Source organism: Myotis myotis, unplaced genomic scaffold, assembly GCF_014108235.1.
Source record: "Myotis myotis isolate mMyoMyo1 unplaced genomic scaffold, mMyoMyo1.p scaffold_m19_p_12, whole genome shotgun sequence".
In the NCBI taxonomy this organism is placed as follows: domain Eukaryota; kingdom Metazoa; phylum Chordata; class Mammalia; order Chiroptera; family Vespertilionidae; genus Myotis; species Myotis myotis.
The window spans coordinates 1,542,102-1,564,017 of NW_023416316.1; the positions used below are offsets into that span (position 1 = coordinate 1,542,102).

The following is a 21,916-nucleotide window of genomic DNA, read 5'->3' on the forward strand; positions in this document are numbered from 1 at the left end:
ATACAGGATGCTCCAGGCTCACCTTGGGTTTTCCCTGCCCCAGCCCCTCCCTCCCTGCTGTCCTCCCTCCCTCATTTGTTTGTTTGTTTATTTTAATGCAAACATTTGCTTTTTATTTAACCACAATACCCTGCTTATTGGCAATGAGCATTGTGTTGTTTTTATATGCATTTAGTTAAGAGTAAAAATATAGATCTTAGCTTATTTTTAGTACTCCCCATTAGAGTGGGAGATCTCTCTGGATTTTGGCTTTTATCCTGTTTGCTAATCTCAGTTTCATGTCATCTGCAGTTCTGATAAACCTACCTCATAGGTCTTTTATTCAATTCCTTGACACATTTGGTTCTTGGGATTTCCTGGTCCGGTCTTGCTGCTTTACTCTCCTTAAGACTGCTAGGATTTGGAAAAGTATTTAATTTTAACCTTTTCACTTGATCTTGAGTGGTAGAGACTCTGATGATACTATAAAAACTAAAAGTTGGAGACAGTCAAGAACTAAGTATCAGGATCAGTAGCAATAGATCATTTGTAGCTGTTACAGTGCATTGATGAGCAGTGAGTTATGGCCAGCAGCTCACTGTGGCAAATTCATGTGCATCCATACTTTGTAAGCAAGAGAAAACCCTTCTCTGTGGGAGTCATTGGTATAGGTTAGTACTTAGGATTTTCATGTTTCCAGGGATTTCTTGAACATGGCTTTTGGGAATGTAAAGGTTTCTTGAGCTTTTGACTCTGCTTCAGTACTTCAGGAGAACATGCAAAATCCATGCTTTGGAAACAGGGAGAGTTCTCTGTCTGAATATGTTTTCCTTCAATACTAGTGGCCCGGTTCACGAATTCATGTACATTGAACAGAAATTAATTAGAAGAAATATTTTAATATTGCTATTCACCCTTTATAATAGAAGTGTCAACCAATCCACGATCAACAATGACAGATCCAAACACACGCATGCCATTGGCACCAGCGAGAGCTTTATATGTATCATGCATGTGCAAGTCAACTTAGTCTCTTATAGATATAGAATAAACTTGCTTAATTAGAACTGCTTTCTGATTTAGCTAAACTTTTTCTAGCCCAAGGAAGTGCACCAACTTCTCTTGTAATTGTTAGCAACACAGCAGTAAATATCAACATGAAGCAGATTGTTTTTGTGGATCACACAGGGAGAACAAAGGGTAAAATATTGAACTGCAGCAGCGTTTGACTATATTCTACTCAGCGAGAAAACCTGAAGTCATTTTCAAGGTCCACCATTTCTTTTTAGTTGGGTCAAGTTTCTAAACTTTCTAAATGTCTGTTTTCTGGCTAATGAAAAGAAAACAGGATTCCACTGAGTTTCCTATCTACCTACTTCCAGGACTTCTGTGAGGATCAAATGAGATATGAGGCACAGGAAAACACAGACATTTGGTTAAAGTGTGAAATGTTTGCACCTGGCTATAAAGCAAGTCATGTTCCTGGGCTGAAGAAACTGCAAGGAGGCTAGTTGCTAGGGAGAGGAAGTCGGGTGTTGCGACGTGACATCATTACCTAGACCAGTGGTGGGCAAACTCATTAGTCAGCAGAGCCAAATATCAACAGTACAACAATTGAAATTTCTTTTGAGAGCCACATTTTTTAAACGTAAACTATATAGGTAGGTACATTGTTATTAACTTAATTAGGGTCCTCCTAAGGCTTAGGAAGAGCCACACTCAAGGGTCCAAAGAGCCGCATGTGGCTCGCGAGCCAGTTTGCCGACCACAGACCTAGACTGTTGGACACTTAGCATATTAATCTTTTATATATGTAGATGACATCGTTTTGAGCCTTTTCTATAGCACAACTGTATTGCCTTATGATGTTTACAACTAACAAAGTTGCTTTCATTTTATTATATTTTTCATGTGTCAAAGAAAGTTTTGAGGAGTGGGCTCAGATTTGAGTTAGTCCATTATTGACAGCTGGCCAGCAGGTGGTTCTCAATGTGGTTGAGGTACGTTCTCAGTTGAGGGTGATGGTCGTTCGAGGAAATGTATCCATTCTTCACACAGAATAGGCCTAAAATGTTGTTTTGTTTATCTTTAGTCTTTGTTTTGTTTCCTAGATCCAGGTACAGAATGAGCACATGTTGCTGGTGTACGCCAGGTGGCGTTTCCGCCATTGAGTTCCTACAGCGCTATGCATCCAGGACCCAGTCCAGTGAATTCCAGACAGCAGATGAAGACCTCTGCTACTGCTTAGAGTGTGTGACTGAGTACCACAAAGCAAGGGACGAGCTGCCATTCTTGCATGAGGTAATTTACGTTACAGGGGAATGTTTTTCGGAGCTTGATAACTAGGAAGAGAATAAATTTGAACTCTTTAGAAGCATTCAGGGAACTAATAATTTAAACTTTAAAGGCTGATACATACCTCTAGTACCTAATTCATTCCCTGCTATATAGTAGGTGCTGAATCAGTGGCCATTAACTGGTGGAATTGAATTAAAACCTAAAACAGAATTGTACGACCTCTCACTTTTAGTCATCCTACATAATAAAAGGCTAATATGCAAATTGACCGAATGGCGGAACTACCGGTTGCTATGACGTGTACAGACCACCAGGGGGCAGATGCTCAATGCAGGAGCTGCCCCCTGGTGGTCAGTGCGCTTCCACAGAGGGAGCGCCGCTCAGCCAGAAGCCGGGCTCATGGCTGGCTAGTGCAGAGACGGTGGCAGGAGCCTCTCCTGCCTCTGTGGCAGCACTAAGGATGTCCGACTGATGGCTTAGTTCCGCTCCCCTTGGGGGGAGCGGGACTAAGCCGTCAATCAGACATCCCCTGAAGGCTCCTGGACTGCGAGAGGGCACAGGCTGGGCTGAGGGACCCTTCCCCCCCTTCCACCCCCCGAGTACCTGAATTTCGCGCACCAGGCCTCTAGGATTTTTTTGTTCATTTGTTTTTTTAAACATATTTTTATTGATTTCAGAGAGGAAGGAAGAGGGAGAGAGAGATAGAAATATCAACAATAAGAGAGAATCATTGATTGGCTGCCTTTTGCACACCCCCTATTGGGGATTAAGCCTGCAACCCAGGCATGTGCCCTTGACCGGAATCAAACCTGGGACCCTTCAGTCCGCAGGCCGATGCTCTATCCACTGAGCCAAATCAGCCAGGGCCCAGGCCTCTAGTTTTGATATAAAACAATTTTATGAAATGATGTATGGGGAGGGGGTTGGTTCATGTCAGTATATCAGTATATTTGACGGTTTTATAAATTCATGTGTCTGAATGGCTTGGACTATGTTTTTTGTTTTTTTTTTGTTTTTTTTTTTTTTTTTTTTTTTTATTGCTTAAAGTATTACAAAGGGTATTACATATGTGTCCATTTTATCCCCCCGCCCTAGACAGTCCCCTAGTCTCCCCTATCCCCCAATGTCTTATGTCCACTGGTTATGCTTATATGCATGCATACAAGTCCTTTAGTTGATCTCTTACCCCCCTACCTCCTGCCCCGCAACCCTCCCCGGCCTTCCTGCTGCAGTTTGACAATCTGTTTGAGGCAGCTCTGCCTCTGTATCTATTATTGTTCAAAAGTTTATAATGGTCTCTAATATCCATGAATGAGTGAGATCATGTGGTATTTTTCCTTCATTGACTGGCTTATTTCACTTAGCATAATGCTCTCCAGTTTGGACTATGTTTTTATTGATTTTTTTTCTCTTCATTTTTAAATGGGTAAATGGTATAAACCTCTGAGCACAAGCATATTTTCTAGTCATAGTAAGCCAAAGTAACACATGTCATTTAAAAATGTAGCTTTGAATATTTGGTTTATTACATTTATGTGATGAAAAACAGAACACTGCCCTGGCCTGTGTGGCTCAGTTGGTTGAGTGTTGTCCCATGCACCCAGGGGGCACAGGTTCAATTCCTGGTCAGGGTATATGCCCAGATAGTAGGCTCAAGCCCCAGTAGGGGGCAATTGATGTTTCTCTCTCTCCCTCTCTTTCTAAAATAATCAATAAAAACATATTTTAAAAAATAAAACGCAGACCATAGAGGTGATATATAGAGAGGAGGAGGTTCGATTCCTGGTCGGGGCATGTGCCCGGGTTGCGGGCTTGATCCCCAGTGGGGCGTGCAGGAGGCAGCTGATCAGTGATTCTCTCTCATTTATCTGTTAAATCTAAAATCTTAAATCAAGGTCTGCAAAATCGAGGGTTTACTGTGCTCATTCATGTATCATAAAGGTGGCCATGGTTAGTGACTTTTTCTTCAAATCAATCTAATATGTGATGTCTACTTTATTTATTTTTTAACATTAAATACCAAACACAGATGGCTTCCTTTCTTTTTTATTTACATATTTCTTTATTGATTTCAGAGAGGATGGGAGAGGGGGAGAGAGAGAGAAACATCAGTGATGAGAGAGAATCATTGCTCATCTGCCTCCTGCACACCCCCTGCTAGGGATTGAGCCTACAACCCTGGCATGTGCCTTTGGCTGGAATCGAACCTGGGACCCTTCAGTCCGCAGGCCGATGCTCTATCCACTGAGCCAAACTGGCAAAGGCTGTGATGTCTACTTTAAAATTCTGCATCTCTATGCTTAGGAAAAGGCTTTTAGAAAGATCATGACATCCAGTATGTTTTGTTGATAACAAGATATAAAGCACACTGCCCATTCTTCTTTTCCTGTAGGTTTTATGGGAATTAGAAACCTTACGTCTCATAAATCACTTTGAAAAATCTATGAAAGCAGAAATGGAAGGTGATGATGATGAATTATATATCATAGACAACAATGGAGAGGCACAACCGTTTGACTTCACTGGCCAAGACTTTGAGAATAAGCTTCGAGTTCCTCTTCTCGAAATCCTGAAATACCCTTATCTGCTTTTACATGAGCATGTTAGTGAGTATCTTGGATGTTCTACAGGTTGTATCAGTTTTATTATTTCAAGGATTATAAGAATTTAGGCTTATTTATATGAAAATCTGTTTGTTGAACATATAGTTAGGATATTTAATATTTTTCCCAACATTTTGTCATCAAAGTTTCCAAACATAAAGTAAATTATGTAGTAAACACCATATACGCACCACATAGATTCCACGGTAGTGAACATCTTGCTGTATTTGCTTTATTATATGTTTTATTCATCTCTTCATTCAGTTCATTTTTTTCTTGTGTTTTTCTCAACCTTGGCAGGATTGACTTTTTTTTAAATACATTTTTATTGATTTCAGAGAGGAAGGGAGAGGGAGAGAGAGACAGAAACAGCAAGGAAGAGAGAGAATCACTGATCAGCTGCCTCCTGCACTGTCCACACTGTGGATGGAGCCTGCAACCCTGGCATGTGCTCTGACCAGGAATTGAGCTGTGACAACCACGGAGCCATGCCGGCCGGCTGGCACTATTGACATTTTAGGCTGGATTATTCTTCGTTGTGGGGCTGCCCTGTGCACTGTAGGATGGGTACCAGCATCTCTGGCCTCTGTCTGCTAGATGCTGTAGTACCCCACTCTCCCCTCCCCAGTTGTGAAAACCAAAAATATTTCCAGAAAGTACCCAGATGCCTCTTAGAAGTTGGGGGCAGGGCTGTGGAAAGGTAGAATCTGTCTGGGAACCACTGGGCTGCAGTAATTTTCAGTAATCACTAATGTTATTTTCAGTAATATTATTTTTTAACATTAAATACCAAATTTTGGTTGCCTAGATTTTGGTCATTTATGTTTGCATTTCTTTCTTTTTTTTTTTAGGCATCTGTATATTTCTTTTTTTTTTTTAATTAAATCTTTATTGTTCAGATTATTCCTCTTTTTTTCCCCCCATAGCTCCCCTCCACCCAGTTCCCACCCCACCCTCTGCCCTTACCCCCCCCCCCGCACTGTCCTCATCCATAGGTGTATGATTTTTGTCCAGTCTCTTCCCACATTCCCCCCTCCCCGAGAATAGTCAGTCCATTCCCTTTCTATGCCCCTGATTCTATTATAATCACCAGTTTATTCTGTTCATCAGATTACTTATTCACTTGATTTTTAGATTCACTTGTTGATAGATGTGTATTTGTTGTTCATAATTTGTATCTGTACCTTTTTCTTCTTCTTCCTCTTCTTAAAGGATACCTTTCAGCATTTCATTTAATACTGGTTTGGTGGTGATGAACTCCTTTAGCTTTTCCTTATCTGTGAAGCTCTTTATCTGACCTTCAATTCTGAATGATAGTTTTGCTGGATAAAGTAATCTTGGTTGTAGGTTCTTGGTATTCATCACTTTGAATATTTCTTGCCACTCCCTTCTGGCCTGTAAAGTTTCTGTTGAGAAATCAGCTGACAGTCTTATGGGTACTCCCTTGTAGGTAACTGACTGTCTTTCTCTTGCTGCTTTTAAGATTCTCTCTTTGTCTTTTGCTCTTGGCATTTTAATTATGATGTGTCTTGGTATGGTCCTCTTTGGATTCCTTTTGTTTGGGGTTCTCTGTGCTTCCTGGACTTGTAAGTCTATTTCTTTCACCAGGTAGGGGAAGTTTTCTTTCATTATTTCTTCAAATAGGTTTTCAATATCTTGCTTTCTCTCTTCTTCTGGCACCCTATAATTCGGATGTTGGTACGCTTGAAGTTGCCCCAGAGGCTCCTTACACTATCTTCATATTTTTGGATTCTTTTTTCATTTTGCTTTTCCGGTTGGGTGTTTTTTGCTTCTTCGTATTTCAGATCTTTGACTTGATTCTTGCGATCCTCTAGTCTGCTGTTGGAAGTCTGTATAATATTCTTTATTTCAGTCAGTGTATGCTTAATTTCTAGTTGGTCCTTTTTCACAACCTCGAGGGTCTCACTAGACTTATTGAGGATCTCATTAAATTTATCCACGGTCTCACTAGATTTCTTGAGTGTCTCACTAAGTTTATCGGTGGTTTCTAGAAAATTCTTGAAAAACCTTAAAAGTGTGGTTTTGAACTCTATATTCAGTAGTTTGCTTTCCTCCATTTCTGTCATTTGTGACCTGTTTCTTTGTCTCCGCATTTTTTTATGCTTCCCTGTGTTGATAGAGTGGCTTTCTGTGCTAGGTGTCCTATAGGGCCCAGTGGCTCAGCCTCCCCAATTTCCTGAGGTGGACACTCTTGGTGCACCCCCTTGTGGGCTTTGTGCACAGTCTTGTTGTAGTTAAGCCTTGATTGTTGTAGGTATCACTGGGAGGAATTGACCTCCAGGCCAATTGGCTGTGAGAATCAGCTGTGTCTGCAGTGGGAGAACTTCTGGGCTGGAGACACCCCTCCGGGGCAAGACTTGCTTCAGTGGGGCTTTGGTGCTCACTGAGTCTGCCCCCTGAGTATGTCCCTTATGGATCTGAGGAGTTGTAATCTGGATGGTCCCACTCTGACCACTGGGTACACTGGCTCTTGGATCGCTAAGGAGGTGCTAATTTAGCCTCTGCCTGAGGCTACCCAGCAGGAGCTCAGCTGTGAAGGAATGCAAGCTGCTGTGGGGCCTTGGGCCAGGTGCAGTTGGTTAGGTAATTTTCAGATTGCAAAGGGCCAGGCCTTTCATATGCAAAAGCCGGCGCACAGCTTGGGCGGGGCGGGGTCCCAGGGGATCAACAGGGCGGAGAAAGCAGCTATGGCTGCTCCTCAGTCCTGCCCTAAGAGGCCCCGTTTCTCAGTGTCCCGGTAATCACTGCAAGCACCTCTGAGAGAAAGCCACCCTCTAGGTCCGACCGATGCCAGACAGTCTAGTCTAGCCTCTCCCTGTGTGAGTCTGGGTCCCCAGAGACTCGCCCAGAACTCCCTCCCGATTGAAAAAGACAACCGTGTCCTCAGTCACCAGCCCTTTCTGCATGCGCCTCCGTACCTCTGCACTTTACTTCCACACCTCCTCTGAGTCTCGGTATGCTTTTCTCTTTCCTTCTAGTTGTAGAATTTCCACTCAGCCAGCCTTCCTGTGGTTCTGGATGATGTCCATTTTGTCTTTTAGTTGTATTTTTGAAGTGGTTGTGCGAGGCAGCAATTGCCGGTGTTTACCTATGCCGCCATCTTGGTTTCCTCTCTATGTTTGCATTTCTTAATATGAATCTATTAAAAGTAAAAGACATTTCCCTGCTCTATCATATCTAACAAAATAACACATTTAATATCTACTCCATATTTACATTTTTCCAGCAGTCACAAAATAATGGTTTTTGGCTGGTTTGTTTAAAATAGAGTCCAGTCAGGGATTCATACATTACATTTGGTTCTCCTTTCTTAGATCTCTTTTAATCCAAAAGAGTATATTCATGCACACATGCCCACACACCTTTTCGTTGGTGTGGCTCTTTTCCTCCTTAAGTGACTTGTTGAGACTGGCACATTATGGATCTTTCTCATTGCTTTCTTGTGATATTATGTCAGTAAGAGAAAGTTGATCTAAAGATTTGGTTAAATCTAAATACATTAAAAATAGATTTTTAAATTCCAACAAGTCATTTTTAGAATATTTATTGAAGAATGCTACATCCAGGAAAATATGGAAGCTTGATATTTTTTCACAACCAAACACAGCTTTGGTGGCCACCACTCAGCTAAAGAAACGATGTCAGTGCCCCAGGAGCTCCCTTCATGCTTTTCAAGCCATTATCCCTCCTCCCCAAGCCTGCCACTGCCAATATTCTTTGAAGCTTAACAAACTAAAGTTGCTTCATCTGATAGAGTGAGTGTATGAGTCTATTTTGAAAGAGTAATGAAGACATTTCCTTCGAGTAACAGGGGTTAGAACAGTGCTCACATAGTGGAGCAGTGTAGTGTCCGGATATCAACCAGGTGTATTTGAGGAATTTAGTGTTTGATGATGGTAGCATTTCAAACCAGTGGAGAAAATGGATGTTTTGATAAATGAGAGCAGGACAAAATAGCCAATGGGGGTGAGAGGAAGGGAAGCTGACTTTCCTTAACGCTCTAGTACCAGATAAAGTCCACATGAGTCAAAATGGAAAATGCTATTGGAATTGGACCTGTAACCATACTTCTAAGAGGATACCCTATGGAGATAATTTGCCTGGAGTGAAAAATAAAAAAAAGTATGTACTAGTAAAGTCAGAATAATTCATAGGAACCATACTGGGATCAGTTGTTATTTCAGATAGGTACATAGTGTTCCTACATTTACAAGGGACAGGTTTTCATTTACTTAGAAAAAAGCGAAGGGGCCAGATTTAGGTACTCTCGGTAATTTGATAAAATGTATATCTTATGTGCACTGCCTTATTTTTCTATTTAGATGAGTTATGTGTTGAAGCACTTTGTCGGATGGAACAAGCCAATTGCTCCTTTCAGGTTTTTGAGAAACAGCCCGGAATCTATTTGTTTTTGGTCCATCCCAACGAAATGGTGAGTATGAGTGTTAGACGACGGAAGGACATATATTTTTGCACGTGTAGATAGCTGTCTGAGAGGCTTCCATGTGTATTTTGTTTAAAATGTTTGTCAGAATACCTCTGACAGGTGCTGCTTGAGCTCAGAAGACGAAGAAGAAAGTAATGTTACCTCTTCCAGGGCAGGACCTGGGCCAGAGCAGCACTGCTCTCTCCTGCTCCCGACTGCCTGTCCCACTCCAAACACATGGCAATGCCAGTTACAGTGTTAGAAAAGTTATTGTACTAGTAGGTGCGGGTGTGGGGAGGGGAAGGGATGGAAGGCAGTGCCTCGGTGCTAGAAATGAGGACCAGAAATCAGAACAAACTGCGGCAGGAACCGCAGCAGAGAGCACCCCCGGGTGTCGGCCCTGCCATGGAGCTCGTTGCAGAGGTTTTGCTTTTGAGGTCCCTCTTTTCATTTGTCCTCCCTTTTTAAATGTCTGTTATGGAAAATTGCAAACATACAAAAGTAGGATGGTATAGTGAACCCCTGTATATTCATCACTGAGCATCAGTTATCAATATATGGTCGATAGTATAATCCCCTTTTGGATTCATTGGAGCAAACCTGAGACACCAGAGCATTTCATCCATAAAATGCTTCAGAACATGTCTCTAAATGATAAGGACTTGGTTATAGGGTTATGTCCAGCTAGTTTTCAGGTGGTTCTTAAGGGTGATAGTTTTATAATTTAGTTGTAATTTTGATGTGGTGGTGGGAGGAGGCGAGCATAGCATCTCCCTACACTGACATTGGGAAAAAAACAAAACAGTACCATCCCCACACCTAAAATAACTATTTTTGTTGTTAATTCTCACCCAAGGATATTTTTTCCATTGATTTTTTTTTTAAAGTTTTTATCTTTTTACTAGAAGCCTGGTGCATTAATTTATGCACGGGTGGGGTCCAGCTGGCCTGCCCTAATCAGGGCTGATCTGTCTGGGCTGGCCAGGGGAGGGGCCACAGGTGATTGGCCGGCCAGCCCTGTCCCTGGTCGAACTCCCGGTAGAACTCCCAGTTGAGGGGATAATTTGTATATTAGCCTTTTATTATATAGGATTTTATTTTTTAATTTTAATGTTTTTAAAAAAATTGATTTCAGAGAAGAAGGGGGAGAGAGAGAGAGAGAAACATCAATGATGAGAGAGAACCATTGATCGGCTGCCTCCTGCACACTCCCTATTGGGGATGTGCCCTTGACCGGAATCAAACCCGGGACCCTTCAGTACACAGGCTGATGCTCTATCTGCTGAGCCAAACCAGCTAGGGCTCCATGATTTTTTTAGAGAGTAGAAGGGAGTGGGAGAGACATAGAGAATCTTCGATGTGAGAGAGTAACATCGATTGGTTGCCTCCCACACTCGCCCAAACTGGGGCCGGGGTTGAGCCTGCAACCCAGGTATGTGCCCTTGACCAAAATTGAGCCCGTGACCCTTCAGTTTGTGGGCTGATGCTCTAACCACTGAGCAACTGGCTATGGCTCTTGTGTTTAAAAACATTTTTTAAAATATATTTTTAATGATTTCAAAGAGGAAAGGAGAGAGAGATAGAAACATCAAAGATGAGAGAGAATCATTGATTGGCTGCCCCCTGCATGCCCCCACTGGGGATCAAGCCCATGGCAGGGCATGTGCCCTTGTCTGGAATCGAACCCGGGATCCTTTAGTCTGCAGGTGACACTATCCACTGAGCCAAACCAGCCAGGACTCTTTTGTCTTTTTAAAAAAAATAGATATTTTTGTCTTTGTCTTTTTTTAAATTGATTTGAGAGAGAGGGAAGGGAGAAGGAAAGGGAGGGATGGAGGAAGGAAGAAATATGTATTTGTTGTCCCACTAATTTGTACATTCATTGGTTGGTTCCTTGTTTGCACCTGACCAGGGATTGAACCCGTAACCTTGGCCTGTCTGATGACACTCTAATCAGCTGAGCTACATGCCCAGGACCTAGTATTTTGTGTCTTTTAAAATCTATAGGGAATCCTATTATCTTAAGTAGGTTTTTGGTGTGTGGAGACAATATTTTGTTGAATGAAGTGACGAATGTGTTGTGCTTATAGGTTCGTCGTTGGGCTATCCTGACTGCAAAAGGCTTGGGAAAAGTGGACAGGGATGATTATTACGACTTACAAGAGGTTTTGACTTGCCTTTTTAAAGTCATTGAGTTGGGGCTTTTAGAAAATACAGACATTTATACTACTACTGTCCTTGAGAAGGGTAAATTGATCATCCTGCCTCCACACATGTATGACACTTCCAACTACAAAAACTATTGGTTAGGTAAGTATTGTCACTACACAGATATCCTTAGTATTTTCCTGTAGTTCTTATGAGTATCCTGCAAAGGAAGTGATCTCTTTTGATAATCTTATCAAAGTTGCTGAATACAGGATTTCATAGTTTCCAATTCTTTTGTCATTAAATTGACATAACTACACATCTTGTTTTTAAATATTTATCCTAGAAACAATCTGTGTAAGAAATACATTTTCAAGTATAGCAAATATTTTATTTGAAATAATATTAGATATAAAAAATATTTATAAAGTAGTTGACTTTGATAGGGTTTGATCTAGTTTAAGAAAAGGTTTAATGCCTCTTTTTCCATCTGTAAAATATTTCCTGATAGGAAGAGATACTAGCTTTGGTTTTCAACAAGTTCTAAGCTGACTCAAAATAGTTCCACCCTACTTTACTGAATTTAAGTCTTTCAGTCATGAGTCCTATTTGGCAGTGGTTGGTACGTGAAACATGGTGATCTTAAAATTGAAGCCATCTTAGACATGAAATATAGATTGTGTGGTAGTCATCTTAGAAATTGTTTTCTAACCAAATTCATACCATGTTCCCATTTTATTCTCAAATTAGTCTGAAGTCCTTTTACTTAGGAATAGATGTCTATGTAGACATCAGAGTTAAATGTTAGAGGAACTGGATTCTGCTTTGCTTCATCTTTCTGCCTTGGTATTCTTTGCCACCTGAATGAGAGGAAGCATGAGGGTGGTGCTACTTAATCCATTAAAGAAACCCGTAAACAATCTTTCAGGAATTTGCATGCTGCTGACCATTCTCGAGGAGCAAGCCATGGATTCACTGTTGTTGGGCTCAGACAAACAGAATGATTTCATGCAGTCAATACTTCACACCATGAAGAGACAGTCAGAGGGTAAGACGCTTACTTCGCTAAGTGCTTTTGAATGCTCTGATGGTGACGCACTTTTAAAATACTGGTGTCACTGCAAGAATTGTGTGTATAGTGTGGAGAAAAAACATTTTATGGTTTAGGTCACAGATTCAGAATCCTAAATGGGAACGGACCTTTAGAGTTTAATTCAACACCTTTCATAAAAGAAGAGACGGAAGCCCAGGGAAGTCACTTTTTCATGTTGAAACACCCAGTTAGTGGTAGAGTTAAGAGTAGAATCTATAGGAGGTAAATTTCTAACGGCAACAGTTAAAATTGTAGAGAAAGTCTCCCTGTCCCACTGTTTTTCTTTTTTCCTGGTTCTTCATTTCATTTTGGTTCTCTATTGTTTCACTGTCCAACATGGTAACTGCTAGCCAAATGTGGCTGTTTAAATTACAGTGAAAGTAAAAATTTAATTTTTCAGGCCCCTCGTTGTACTTCAGGTACTTAGCCGCACGTGCCTGGTGGCTTCTGTACTGAGCAGTCAGTACAGCTACAGAGCACGTCCATCACCCAGGACCTGCGCTGGCAGGCTGCTCAGAGAGTCCAGAAAATAGGTCTGAACCGTGTAGTCATGTTTATCATCAGACCAGCTTTCTTTCGTTCATGGTTGTATCAAGGGAGGATTTGTGCTGAAGTGTTTCTAATCTTGTCTCCTTTATGAAGGACTGAATTGATAATAAAGACCACGCAGCCAGATCCTACAAAAACATTGTGAATTTAATTATCCCACTTTGACTTCCCTTCAGGCAACCTCAGTGTGGATATAAACTTATTTGTGGGAGATTCTAAAATATTTAATGTTATTCTTTCTTGCTAGATTATTCCTAATTAAGGTTTTTATGAGTTTGTTTGCCGGCATTTACTACACAAGTTGTTCGTTTCTTTCTGAATGCCTTGCACATATAATTTTGTTCTCTCTGTTAATCCCGCTCCCCTAACCTTTAGAATGACACACTTCTGAAACCTTTCTTGTCTTCACCTAACTGATGACATTCTTCCTTAATTTGACAGTTTATGAGACATGTGTCAGCTGTAGTAGAGCATAAGAAAGTATATGAGCCCTAGCTGGTGTGGCTCAGTGGATAGAGCGTCGGCCTGCAGACTGAAAGGTCCCAGGTTCGATTCCTGTCAAGGGCACATGCCCAGGTTGCAGGCTCGATCCCTTAGTAGGGGGTGTGCAGGAGGCAGCCAATCAGTGATTCTCATCACTGATGTTTCTATCTCTCTTTCCCTCTCCCTTCCTCTCTGAAATCAATAAAAATATGTTAAAAAAAAAAAAGAAAGTACATTATATGATCTATATGACTGACTATGATGAAAAACTAGACTCTAAGCGTCCTGAGGGCAGTAAAACTGGAGGTTCTAGGTGACTACAAAACAACAGTCACAGAGCATTTGCCTCCGAAGGAGGGGTCGGGTACTGTAGAAGATGACATGGCTGGGCAATGTGTGACATGGAGGAAGCTTTGGAGCTGGACCTGGGTGGATAGGGCTTTGAGGAATGGTACTGATAGTGAAGGCCTTCTGGTTCTTGTTTGGGAAAAAGCCAGCTATTTGTTTGTGCTGTAGCTAGGGAGTGATTATGCGGGGGGGGTGGGGGGGGGTGGGGGGGGGGGCAGATAAAGCTGGAGAAGAACAATAGAGGAAGACTGTAAGTGCTTGACTGAGGACTTTGAATTTCCTTAGAAGACATTAAGGAACAATTGGAGGCCTTTGAGTGGGGCAGTATCTTGCCACTGCATGTCTGATAGAGAACAGGGAAAGGACTAGAAGTTAGAGCTTGTGAGTCATGGGAATTCCTGCCACTGGAGGGAAGTAGATTCCAACAAGCCATGCTGCAGTCGGTGGATAAAGGTTATGCGGCTCTGCTTACCCATTAGCCTTGCTGAATCCTGGGCTTTGCTTACATCTGGAAATACCAAGTTTTTCTTTCCCCTTTCTTTCCTCTACTTCTCTTGTGTGATTTAATTCAGGGAGTTCTGGGAGAAGGCGAATTGGATAGAAAAGATGGCTTCAGGTGTGGCAAATGGTGGGAAAGTTGGGTTTACCTAGACCCAGTGGTCGGCAAACTGTGGCTTGCAAGCCACATGCGGTTCTTTGGCCCCTTGAGTGTGGCTCTTCACAAAATACCGACTTCTGCGCATGGGCCACGAAGTTTCAATGGCACTGTACGTGCGCGCCCGCACGTGGTATTTTGTGGAAGAACCACACTCAAGGGGCCAAAGAACCACATGTGGCTCGCGAGCCGCAGTTTGCCGACCACTGACCTAGACTATATAAATTTGTTGTCCATTTAAAACTTTTTTAGAGGTGTAGAGTATTGCTTGAAAAAAATGCAAAAACAATTTAAAATTTTGCCAGCTTTTTTTGTTGTTAATCCTCACTGGAGGATATTTTTCCATTAATTTTAGAAAGGAGAAAGAAAAAAAAAAAAGATGTGAGAGGCCCACATCAATTGGTTGCCTCCTGTACTCGGCCCAACTGGGGTAGGGAACCTGCAACTCAGGTACATGCCCTTGACCAGAGTCGAACCCAGGACCCTCAACCCTATGGTTCTCAGGCCAATCCTCTAACCACTGAGCATGTCAGCCAGAGCTTGCCAGCTTTTTAAAACCTGAAATTGGCAGTGCTTTGCTTTCAATTACTTGCTGCTTTGTTTTTAGTTTTGTTCCTACCCAGATAAAGAATGTTTAATTCTCAATATATTTTAGTATCTTTTCTAATTGTTTTTATTTGGCAATAACTCCATTGTATTTCAGATGATAGTGAAGATCCTTTCTGGCCAGCATTGCACTGTTTCATGGTCATTTTGGATCGCCTGGGATCTAAGGTCTGGGGTCAACTTATTGATCCTATTGAGGCCTTTCAGACCATTATCGACAATGCAAGCTACAACAGAGAGATCCAGAATATACGGAACAGCTCTGTGAGGTTAGTTCCATAGTGTGTCAGGATCTCAAAAGTTATCTGTAAGGAACTCTGTTGTATCTTAACAATAGGGGTTTTCTTTCCCCCTTCATTTCTGTAATTTCTATTTTTTCTTAATATTTAAGGGCCAAGTCAGAACCAGAGTCGTGTCTGGATGATTTGGTGACTTGCAGCCAGATTGTGTACAATTATAACCCTGAAAAGACCAAAAAGGTATAAAACAGTTTGAGCATTAAGATGACATTGTATAACCTTTGCATTGTAAGACCATGTTTTACATAATTAGTTGAATTGCTTATTTTATGACGTAGCTATTCTGAATCAGTTGCTGCATAGAGGCTTTATGGTTGAACCAGATGTATTGTGCATGGGAGAAATAATGGGCTTTACTCCTGGGGCTGACAAGCAGACCCTGAGCAACGGATGAGTGATTACTCTGACACACATTTCTGTGAAAGAGAGGACTAAGGGACTGCTTGGCTAGCAAAACCAAATATCACAGAGACACAAAACAGCAATCAACAGAGCCACTTTTATATACAATATTTACAGGCAGACATAACCCACAGACAAGACTTAATAAATTAGAGTCCCTTTTGTAAATGGGCTGTTAGCTCCATTTTCTTTGGTACTTTTCCTTATCTCCTTAAAAATATTAAAGGAGATGGCTCATGAATCCTATTACCTTGTTGGTCTTGCATAACTGGGCAAGGTAAAAGCTCTCCTAACATGGCTTGCCTGACACAGGATCCCATAACTGAGGATCTAGTTGATGAACTCTCCTACAACTGTGATGGAGGATCAGGAAATATGTCCTCTAGTGGTGCGGCTTTAGATACTATAGGCTCTATAGGCTCTACTTCAGGAGGAGGGCGTGGTGGTAGTTGCTCCTGGCATTCTGTAGGCTTCTGATCCTCCATATGGAGTAGGCGTAGTGCAGCTTGAACAAGAACCCACATCCTTCCTATATAATAAAAGTCTAAGATGAAAATTGACTGAACAGCAGAATAACTGGTTGCTGTGACACACACTGACCACCAGCGGGCAGATGCTCAATGCAGGAGTTCTCCCCGGTGGTCAATGCGCTCCCACAGGGGGAGCATTGCTCAGCCAGAGCACCTCTCTCTGTGAAAGAGAGGACTAAGGGACTGCCTGGCTATAGGAACCAAACAGCCCCATTGGCCTGTCTCTTCGGCTTTTATTGCAACAGCAGCTTGAATTAAAATTAACATTTAGATACTATCAGTAGGGTAAGCATCCTTGAGAAAGACACATATGTCTGTAGTGTCCTTTAAGCAAGGATGTCTAAAGACTAAGCATAAAGCTTCTAGTAAACACCTGGGGCTCACACGGACACAGAGTTGTTTGAAAAGATCAAGGCAGGGTGGTTGCCTTCAGCCAACTCCCCCTAGGGGTTCCGACCTTTTGGAGTTTCCTCCTTACAGACTTTCCAACTAAGTCCCATGCTTCCCCACAAACTACAATGTGCACACTTTGGAAAATTAATTTTTAAGTGCAGTGGTTAAGAGTGGAAAGTTTTGGGGTATGGGGGAGATAAGTGACATGACTAGAAATCAGAACCAGCTAATGGAAAGGGGGTCAGAGTACATGGAGGTGTTGTAAGTTTACCATTACATGAAACTTGCACCTCAAAATTGAACTGTATTTTCAATTTCTTGGGGTTATGTGTAAACCAAAATTGGAAAATTGAGCCATGTACTTTTTTGTTTACAACTTGTGTGCTAACCTTGTCATGAATGGTGCTTGTTTGTCTGAAAGTCAGTATTTCTTTCATTTTAGGATTCAGGGTGGAGATCAGCCATTTGCCCAGATTATTGTCCTAACATGTATGAAGAAATGGAAACATTAGCCAGTGTGCTTCAGTCAGATATTGGTCAAGACATGCGTGTTCACAACAGCACATTTCTGTGGTTCATCCCTTTTGTTCAGTCCCTCATGGATCTTAATGATTTGGGTATGGCTTACATAGTAGAGGTCATCCACCATCTGTACTCCCAAGTCAAAGATGTTCTCAACCAAACAGCTGTGGTGTGTGACAAAGTCACTGAATTTTTTTTCCTAATTTTGGTGTCGGTGATTGAACTACATAGAAATAAAAAATGTTTGCATTTGCTGTGGGTTAGCTCCCAGCAGTGGGTAGAAGCCATTGTGAAATGTGCCAAGCTTCCCACCACTGCATTTGCACGGAATTCTGAGAAGTCATCTGCCAATGGCTCCAAAGGAGCAGCAATGATAACGTCTCTGTCACTGCATTCAATGCCATCTAACTCTGTACAGTTCGCTTGTGTGCAGCTCATTAGAAGTCTTCTTAAAGAAGGTTATCAGCTTGGGCAGCAGACTCTTTGTAAGCGATTCTGGGATAAGCTCAACTTATTCCTGCGAGGAAATTTATCTCTAGGTTGGCAGTTGACTAGTCAGGAAACCCACGAGTTACAAACTTGTTTAAAGCAAATTATTAGAAACATAAGATTGAAAATGCCTCAATATACTGCTTTGGCAGAGTTGGCTCCTCCATGTAAAACCCCTCCTGCCTCTAATGGTAAAGAAGAAAGTGAGCAAATAGGGAAGGCATGTGAAAAAGACATCCCCTGTCTGGAAAGTTGCAGCCCAACGTGTTCTAAAGAACCAGTGAAAGCTGATGTATGTCAAGTGCAAGAGAGTAGTGTAGTAAGCAAAGCAAGTAACACTATAGAAGAAGGTAATGAGCAAAATTATATAAAAGGTTTGAAACTAGAAGACCATCTCTCAGCTGAGTCACACTTAAAGCAGAGTAGTAAAAACCTTTCCACTGAAAGAACCCAAGATCAAGTTAAAATACACACAAAGAAGCAGAAGTCTGTAAAAGATAATTCCTCCTGTTTGCCACAGAACTGTACTTCAAGAAATGATCCAGAAGAGGGATGTGACAGTGGAGTAACTATGTCAACACATTTGTTGACTGATTCTAACACTGATTCTCTGGAAAAGGCACCCACATCAAAAGAGGATTTCTCTCTAAAGAATGATGTTCTTGGCAAAACCTCAAAAGCAAAAACTAAGGCACAGAAAAGTGACATTTGTACTGAGTTACCCCATGTAATAAAGAAGCAAAACAGGAAAAGTGCCTTGGTCAAAAATACTGTGGACTTAGAGGGAGACCTGACTGTCTCTGACCGTGAGAATTTCTGTTCAGGGACAGATACTGCAGGTCAGAAAGGTGATGGCTTCATGCAGAACTTTTCTTTAGACCCTAATGATAGTCTGTGTCATAAAAATGGACAGAAATCTCTTAACAGTTTATTGCTGAAACAGTTGAAGAATGAAGAGTTAGACGTTCTTTCTTCCCATGAAAACGATTGTCAAGTACAGGAATGTCATGTTGATAATAAAGATTTTATCTCATTTACTTCCATGCCTAAAACATCTCCCTGTAAAGATCCTGTGACTTTACTTGGATCAAGTGATAAGGGGATTAACAAGAGCACTGGTCCAGTTTCTTCTGACCTGAGAGAACAGGCCCCTAGCAGTCCTCAGTGTGACACCCTAACAGATTCTCAGATAGACAGAGACCTCCACACATTATCTTTAATAGCTCAAGCCCGTGTCAATAAGTTTCCATCAGATGCAACCCAAAAAAGCTCATCCCGGTTACAAAGAAAAGTAAAAGATAAAAGAAGTTTCAGAGCCAACCAACATAATGTCAGGGAAACCTGTGAACGAATTATTATTATTTCAGATTCTGATGAAGATGGTGATGAACAAACTCCAGATTCTGAGAAACACATTAAACAAGATAAAATGTGCATTGAGAAAGAATGGCCAGGGCAGGGTACTTCAATAGCTAATATGAATGTGGACATGAAGCTAACAAAGGAAGAGAAGATAGAGGAGTTTGAGGACTCTGGCTCTCAGGTTTTTGAGTTTGAAAGCCAACAGAAAGTGTTTTCAGTTTGGCAAGATCAGAAAACAGACAATGGGAATTCAGTTCAAGAGGATGAAAAAAATTCATGTTTGATTCATATAGTAGATATCACAAACGATTGGGGTTATGATACAGATTACGCTATGTCTGAAGAAGTTACCAAAAATGAAGCAGAGGGCACTGAGCATGCAAAACCACAAAGTGGTAGTTCTGTTGAGGAAGTTTGTGAAATTAAAGGAAAAAAACCCAAGAGAAAACAATTTAAAAAAATGATGGCTGAAGACTCTTTAAGGCTTTCATCTTCTGTCAGAAATGAGGACCAATCTGATACTCTTAATGAGAGGGATCTAACTGAAAATGATACTAAAGTTGCAGACATAAGAACATCTCCCAATTCAGGTGTTGAGAGAGTCACTCCGGTCTCCCTGAAGAAGTCATCTCCAAAGCATCGAGCTTACTCCAAAGTGGATCGGAGAGCCTCCGTTTCTAAAACACCTAAGAAAACGCATTCAGACACCAAAAAAAGGCAGAATAAAGGTTTAAATTACATAAGTTGCAGGAACACTCCTGCTATCGTGCTACCAAAGAAATTTCGCCAGTGTCCTGAACCAACTTCAAAGGCTGAGAAACTTGGTCTGAAAAAGGCTCCTCGTCGAGCAGCTGTGTTGTCTCAGCGATCTTTAGACATAATAGGTCAATTACGCCACCATGGCAAAATTGTTGGAGAAATTGGTACCCCAAAAAAGGCTAAACTAATTTCTCCTCGGACTCTTCCTGGGAACGATAAGAAACTGCTCGTGAGTCAAGAGCTTCCATTTCAAAGGCAGAGGAGATCCAAATCTCATCGAAACAGACAAGGACGGAATGGCAGTGCAGGCACTACAGGAGCAGCACCACCTGCGGCCCAGCATTCCGACAGTGTTACACCGGCTACAGGTAGGTCAGGCAACAGTAACAAAGGAGGAGCTGAGGTCCTGGCACACAGTAGTGGAGCTCAGTCAGTACAATGTGTGTCTCCTGAGCAAGGACCTGGGAAAGAAGAATACGTTGCTCAGGTGGCTGGTGATGCTTTTCTTTTGAGCCCTTGTAGTTCCCCTGTGTTAAATGGAAGGGTACCAACAGGTGCAATTACGGGCTGTACTCCAGAGGACCCGTTAGGTGGTGGCAGCCTGACTGGACATCATTTAGAGGTGCCAGCTTTGAAAAGGGGACAGCTTGACTCCGACAGTGATATGGAAGATGATATCTTTTTAACACAACATGATCCCGAAGATATGGACTTATGTTCACAAATGCAGAATGGTGATAATAGACTCATTGGAGAAGGCCATTGGAAAAGAGTTCATGTAGAAGATTCTATAAATCGGCCTCAGTCAGAATCTTTGCGTAGCACAAGATGTAAGTACAAGGATTGTGTGGAAACTGTGAAAAGCCAGGGTGAGTGCTGCTCAAAACACTCTGAAGCTAAAGCAGCAGATGAAGATGTCTTTCGTAAACCTGCCCTGCCTCTTTCTGCGTCTAAACCTTTGAGACCTTCCACCACAAAGATTTTTAGCTCAAGCAGTACTTCACGAATTGCTCATCTTTCCAAGTCTTTGGAAAGTGCCTCGGCATCTCCAGGCCTAAAAAATAAGTCAAATGGAGGACAGCCTGTTTCCAAAGTACCACAGCCTGCCTCTCCGTTGTCTCCAAAGCCAAGGGCTGAAGTGAACAGTTTGTACAATATTCCTCATTCTCCAATTCCAAATAACTCCAGCAGGCAAGCTTTCAAACTCCCGTTTGGTGAGTGCAGACCTTTTTCTTCTCCAGCCAACATTTTCTCATCATCACAGCCTATCTCTGACACCTTCATCAAAGAGGTCTTGAAATGGAAATATGAGATGTTTGCAAAGTTTGACCAGTGTGGGCCCCCAACAACTCTTTGTCAGGCCATCTCAAGATCCGTGCCTGTCAGATTTCAAGATTATAAAGATTACTTCAGTGTTTTCTTCCCTCTGGTGTTACTGAATGCCTTTGAAACGGTAAGTATGGATTTTAATTGTACTATTCAGGCTTTGAAGTTGCTTCTTTTCTTGACCCTGCTGAGCAGTGGAGTGCAGTTAAAACAGCTGGTCTCAGGGTGCTGCTGCTTCTAGGTTTCACTTGAAGCAGACATCTGCCAGGTGCTGCTTGAGATGCTGGCGGCCCAGAGGTGACGTTGCCTTCACCTCTGCCCTCTGAGCTATAGGCACAGTTCAGCTAGCCCCGGAGGACACATTTATCAGTGCAAAGAGGCGATAGTCTTCCATCTGCTTTTTAAAAAAAATACGTTTTTATTGATTTTTAGAGAGAGGAATAGAGAATAATGTTTATCAGCCTCCTCCTGTACACCCCCTACTGGGGATTGAGCCTGCAATCCAGGCATGTGCCCTGACTGGGAATCAAACCAGTGACCTCTTGGTTCATGGGTCGATGTTCAACCAGTGAGCCACACTGGCTGAGTTTTTTTTTTAGGTAATGGAGGCCTTTACTCAAAATTC

The 21,916-nt window shown here is 41.9% G+C and overlaps 1 protein-coding gene across 13 annotated transcripts in view; it reads left to right on the plus strand.

The window, feature by feature from the left end:
• The window catches only part of SETX (senataxin), a 60,862-nt gene that overhangs the window by 6,563 nt on the left and 32,383 nt on the right, over positions 1-21,916 (plus strand). For 9 of the 13 annotated variants that reach the window (XM_036329267.1, XM_036329271.1, XM_036329272.1 and 6 more), the window contains 8 exons: positions 2,091-2,280; positions 4,670-4,883; positions 9,224-9,333; positions 11,418-11,637; positions 12,404-12,523; positions 15,307-15,478; positions 15,601-15,688; positions 17,276-21,418. In XM_036329267.1, the coding sequence (XP_036185160.1) occupies positions 2,091-2,280; positions 4,670-4,883; positions 9,224-9,333; positions 11,418-11,637; positions 12,404-12,523; positions 15,307-15,478; positions 15,601-15,688; positions 17,276-21,418 (5,257 nt within the window). Of the gene's footprint in view, positions 1-1,899; positions 1,980-2,090; positions 2,281-4,669; positions 4,884-9,223; positions 9,334-11,417; positions 11,638-12,403; positions 12,524-15,306; positions 15,479-15,600; positions 15,689-17,275; positions 21,419-21,916 lie in introns of all 13 variants that reach the window. The other 4 variants (XM_036329278.1, XM_036329279.1, XM_036329280.1 and 1 more) reach the window with 2 other exon arrangements.